The 5,922-nt window shown below is 40.6% G+C and overlaps 1 protein-coding gene across 1 annotated transcript; it reads left to right on the top strand.

Annotated features, from left to right (window-relative positions):
• The first annotated feature begins 3,320 nt into the window (after positions 1–3,320).
• Positions 3,321–3,984, top strand: LOC131888551 (uncharacterized). The gene is made up of 3 exons (XM_059237431.1): positions 3,321–3,533; positions 3,609–3,738; positions 3,812–3,984. Exons 1-3 carry the CDS (start codon positions 3,403–3,405, stop codon positions 3,896–3,898), a joined length of 348 nt encoding a protein of 115 aa, XP_059093414.1. The 5' UTR covers positions 3,321–3,402; the 3' UTR covers positions 3,899–3,984.
• Positions 3,985–5,922: the final 1,938 nt, after the last annotated feature.

Genomic DNA, 5,922 nt, shown 5'->3' with positions numbered 1-5,922 from the left:
AGAGAACTTATCCGTATAGTCTACTTACTAGGTCTACCTCAGCATCGAAAATAACAAATACAACAATTGGCAATAGTAGCTACCGAAAAATATTCGTTTTATTTACTAAGTATATTGCTGATTCAATTGCACGTTGTTTCAACTCAATTTCAACTTATTTTAGTGTCCTCACAGTTTCTTTGAGGAAAACTTAAAATTGACAAGTGCATGGACAATAATGATAATTTATCGTTTCCGTCAACCTGTTGATCATGCACGGCAACCTCAACTAGAAATTTAAGGCAGTTTCTTAACGAGCTTTCAATGGAAAAGGGTTTTCAGGGGCTCACTAAATGTTAAAAGGCACTGCTCACTTTGTTTTAGATTGCCGGAGAGGGGGAACCCCAGTGTTTCAAACATTAGTCGAAAATGAGAAACCGATCGTGGTTTCTGCTGCCTTAAAGGTACTGAAGTCAATTGCTCCTGAGGCGTGTGGAAAAGTCCGGACCATTTTAAGCGACACGAGCCACACCTTCATTAATTCTTGGAGGGCAATAGTTAATCAAGATGTAATGTGGAGTGTGTGCCATTGGCATTTGGAGACGAATTGGGTTAGAAAAATTCAGAATGCCGATATGTACAAAGAGATAAAGAGCCTTCGACAAGCGGCCGAGATCTCACTGTTTACCCGAAAACTATTTGACATTCAAACAAAATAGGTAGGTTTCTTGCACACTGCCCGGTGGTTTGATTTCTTAGTGCTAAAGTTTCGATTTCTCTCAGGAAACTTCTGATGAAAGTGCGTCATGGACGTATTTCGTCACCAACAACGGCCCAGATGAACGTTAAGCGCCCTTGAATTCATGGGCCAGACCAGGTACGCTTGGAGCTCCTCCTCACAACCTTCTAATTGAAAGTTACCACCGGACCATTAAGGGGGTGTTCAAACCGAACATGAATGTCGCCAGGTTTTGCATTGGTCTCAAACAAATAAACATGGGGTTTGTTCGGTAAGACGTCAGGTCCAAGATGGGGGTTAGGGGAATTGGGCTATCAAAGTTGATGGCAGATTTCAATAAGTGCCATCCGCCCGAAGACGAGCTCAGCAATTACTGCGTCGAGAGGATTGACGGGAATCCCGTCCAAATCGTTGTGCAAAGACCCTATTGAAGGAGCGTGATTGCTACTCAATGAAAAGGAATATATTCCCATGCAATTCCACACTCTGCTTGGTTCGTTGCGAAAGTTGCCCCCAAAACAGGACGTGTGCCCATGAATATACATGCACTTGCCTCTGGTATGCTTACAGGTAGGCACGATAAAAACTTCCTTGCCTAACGTATTTTTTGTTTCTCTCTATATTAAAATCTCCTTTTTACACTCCGACAGTTATATCTGCAAGCATACTCACATTTTGGCTTTGAAGCCTGTTTCGTGAGAAGAAATCAGTCAGACAAATGAAAATGAGCTCTTAAAAAACTAACCGTTTAGCACGGCTAAAAGAAGTTATGAGACAGAGGAGGGGTTGGAATAATCAATTAGGAGCCGGCCAAAAGCGGAGAGGTAATCGGTATATCTTTCGCCTGCTCTTCTCAAAACAAAATTTGTCAGGAAGAATGTTCCTCTAAGTTTGAAGCGAGCGATCAACTATGAATAAATTTTGCTCATTTTTTTCTAGAATAGCACCTCAATTACTACAAGAACATAACTGCTTTCACTTATATATTGTTTATTTCAGCACTCCAACTAACGATGACAGTTGCACCTTCTTGAGACTAACTATTTTGTCAAACTTACACGTGCAACTTTAGTCATTAATTCATACTTAACTTATCAATCCGAGTTGCAAGCTCAAAACAAACAAATGTCAAGAATATGGATTTAGGTTGTCACGTAATGCATAGATGCAATATCAATGAATGCAGTGCTCGAAAAATTTTAAAATGTTTTCAACGAAGGCATGGAGTACGATGGGGAATACTTCAACAAGAGCTTTAACCTCATTTGAAAAATGCAGCCTGTTCTTTTAAATGATCAAGTCAACTTATCCAACATTACGTTACATGGTTCCAAGCGAATATTGCAAAAATGTTGAACAAAATTCAGTACGGCCAAGTGATTGACAAGTTAACATATTTTTTTTTCAGCCTTCAACTTACACCATTTAAAAAAGGAGTGTTTTTGCGAATATCACTTGGATGGTCTAAATCAGGCATGTCCTAGAGTCAGGGTGGGCACTGTCTACAAATAACAAAGGCATTGCTTAATTCGTCAAGGAGTTTTTTTAGCTTAAGTGTTAAAACGGCTATTATTTCAGTTGCTCGCGGCGTTGAAAATTCACCATCAAATTTCGACGGAAATACCCAAGTGCATTACATTTTCCTAGCTCCTAAAGTTATAATGAACATCTCCGATTTTTTCCTATACAACGTGATTACAGCTTAAATAAAAACTCAGCCTTTTTACACATGAAAGTTATTAATGTGGGCTAAAATCACATAGTGAACAACTTCAATTCTATTCTATGATTTTGCGAGCGAGGAAAGTGCAATATTGTGGTTTGATGTAAATTATATGTCACTGAAGATGAAAATAGTGTCAAGTTTGTCAATATGCACTGATGAAGTAACCCGAGCCGTCACCACGTTTTGAAATCCAACGACTACAGCATGAACAAAAAGTTGGTTTTCATGGAACCCTTCCGACACCCTTTTGCCGATGTATTGAATATTCCTCGCATTCTCAATCCAACCAATTTTCCAAGACTTGGCCAAAAGAGGGTACATGTAACACAAAACCGCTCGTTTTTTTCCCGAAAGCTATCCAAGGGCAACTCTTGCGATTTGGACACGTGATAATTGGTGGCACTTTCACCAGGAGCTTCCTTCTTTAAATGTTCAATATACAGTGTAATGTACTTTTATAACACTAAATATAATTTTGTGATGTTGATATATAAAACATTTCTTTACGAGATTGTCGTTGGGTTATTTATAAGCTTTATTTACAATTGGGTATTACAATGCGAAAGTAAAATGTCAAACATAGCAAACATATCCGGTCGGTTTGTGAAGGGTGTGAAAAAGTTTCTCAAGGGTCAATGAAGCGCATCGTCCCTAACGTAAGTCTTTCCCATGATAACCACGCAACCTTGCTCAATTAAGAGCATTCCGTAAATGGCTTATCCTAGCCATGTCCTAGCCCTCTAGCTAGAGCTCTAGCTTAGACTAAAAATCACAACCCTTTCCGTCAAGCTAGATGCAAGCGACCTCTGGCGTCATGCACCATTTCTCCCTTATAGGTAGGTGCCTGGCTTGGCCGAACCGGGCATAAGATAGCTGACGGTCAGCCGATGATGGTAACAATTTGCTACTGTCAACATCATAAATAACAACTTTTGTCTCGCCGTGTTGTCACAAAAAGATGGTTCACATCATTGTTTCGTTTCCGAATGGTTTGGCCCATCTCATCCACGCGCATGATATTGCCGACGACACGACGATGCACACACTTAGTGCGATGGTCCACACCCAGCAAAACCTTCAAGCGGCGAAGTATAAGATCACTAAATTATTTTTTTAGTATATAGTTACTGCCTTTTTATTAACGATTAAATCGAATTGCCACAGTTATGTTCACCTCGGTTTGTGCCGTCCAATAGCGGACCAACAAGGTGTCCCCATTTTCGAAATCCAGACGGAGATCGTCAGGTTGTCCGAAATAACCACTGTGGCCGAGGCCATGGTCTTGGCCGACGAAGTAGGTATCTTTAATTTGAGTGTACACACTTAACTGTTTGCACACGTTTCATTGAATGTTGTGCCTGTTTCAGCACGTGGATGTAGATGTGGTTGGTCCCACTGACGTACTTTCCTTGGTCGGACATGTGGGGATCGTTATGATTCCACCTCCCGGCTAGGTGGAACCAAATTAATCTCCATAACTAGATGTTGCCATCTTCCTCACTCTGTCTAATATTTTGCCCTGAACAAACAGACAAGCAATCATTCTTCATTTCTTAGACAGTGAGGTGTCAAATATAGAAGTTTTCTCGTGCACCAAAGACCACGGTGTTACTCTCCAATAGCCCCCTTACGCTGCACGAAATATGTTTTACGTTCTGCACTTCAGAGGGCGCTTTGTCATCCAGCCTGTGCCAAATAAATGGCCGATTGAGCCAATTCCTTTTTATTTAATATTAATGCGTTTGTATTGTTTTTGGCTAATTCTATCAAAACCTTATTTATGATTAATGCCCCGGGTCACATAATGTCCGGAAAAGAAATTGCGTTCAAGGCAAGGCAAGAGCAGTTTATGTAGCAATCTACCGTGGCTCTTCCCGTTTTCTTTGGGCGTGCAAATAAGAGCCCTTATAGGATGGAAAGTTCAATACTATATATTTTGGTTTATTTTTTTCACGGGCCCAGCGGGAAATGTAGTCCCTATTACTCTAAATATGAAAGGTTATATTTCCTCCACTTTTTACCTTTTTAATCTTTGTATATTTGGTCTACCAACAAAATTAGAGTTTGCATATTGTACTGGACCGTGAAAGCATGGTCGATCTGGTATGCTGGTTTGTCCAAGTGCCACGCTGGGCCTTACGGAACCTTCAAGACAAAGGATATGTTGTCTTTGATTACACCTACCAATTCATTGTTCAAACCCACTTAAATCATGCTTCACTGTTTCGAAGTCCATACTTAGTTGACGAGTTGAACAAAATGGGGAGTAGGTATACCCTAGGGACACTGGATGCACTAGTATACCCTGGCGCTTTCGAGCCGTGAAAAACCGGTTGGCTGTTAAAAAGTACTTTGTTTGTCCGCCATTTTCATTGGCGTTGCGAGGGATCTCACCCTTGCGTAAGGGTCTAATAGGATTTGTGTTCGAGACCCTCCCACATTGAGTGGGGGCGATGGATGGGAGAGGTATATAGATAGAGGGGGAAGGGGGCAACGTGGGTGAACATTCGCATTTGGTCATGAGCATGATTTATATTGTTTCGGCGTTCATGTTGAGGACGTTCCAACTGCGTTCCTTTGATGTGCACGTTTTTGCATTTCGGTTTGAACCATGTTTTGGTTTTCATTGAATTTACGCACAAAAATGGGTGAAGGTAAGGATAATCTGCTTCGCTTTCGCTACCTCTTCTCTCATTTTAAGTTTCTTAAGGCCGAACTTCAAAAGGTTGAAGCATCATTTGGGATGAGCTAGGGAACATCCAAGTTTTCTGTTTGACCCTGTTCATTACCGACAAAGAAAAAACAGCCTTAAACAAGGCCCCCTGTTTGCGCTTTCAATCTCAAAGTAAAAATCTGAGACTGAATGTCACCAATTTTACTTTTGAGGCTTTATTACGGTGTCAAATTTGTTTACGAAGTGCAAGTATAATTGCCCATTTCTCCAATTCATATTGCAAGTAAATCACTCGGCAGAAACCAAGGCGTATTCTTGTGAGCCTTGCAATGCACTTTTCCAGCAACACCTGGAAATAATCGATAGCTTCTTGTTTGCCAATATGTATGTCTACTTTAGCCAAATATTTATGATAAAAAGAGGTGTATTGAAGCGCAATGGAGCAGATTGAGCTGATTTTTGATAAAGACTGTTTGTTTAATTTTTGTCGCGCCTCAAATCGTGATGTCGTCAGGTCAAACAAGTCATTGAATGGGAGCATGAGCGCTTTGAACATCGAAATTTCAATGAGATAATGACAATATTGCACTCATGACTCAAACAAACACGCACTGGGTGTGGCATTAGCCTGTGGGCGTGGTCGGAAACAATTAACAACAAATAATTTCAAATTAACATTTATGGACGAATATTGAAAACAACGGAAAATTCATGCATACGAGTATAGCTACGTGTCAATCAATTTTGATTTCAGATCATTCTCTTGTCGTCAAAGAACGCGACTCAAGATCTCTGTATGGCCCA

This window comes from Tigriopus californicus, chromosome 10, assembly GCF_007210705.1.
Source record: "Tigriopus californicus strain San Diego chromosome 10, Tcal_SD_v2.1, whole genome shotgun sequence".
NCBI lineage: Eukaryota > Metazoa > Arthropoda > Copepoda > Harpacticoida > Harpacticidae > Tigriopus > Tigriopus californicus.
The sequence above is the reverse complement of the archived record's forward strand: the minus strand, read 5'-3'. Positions and strand labels throughout refer to the sequence as shown.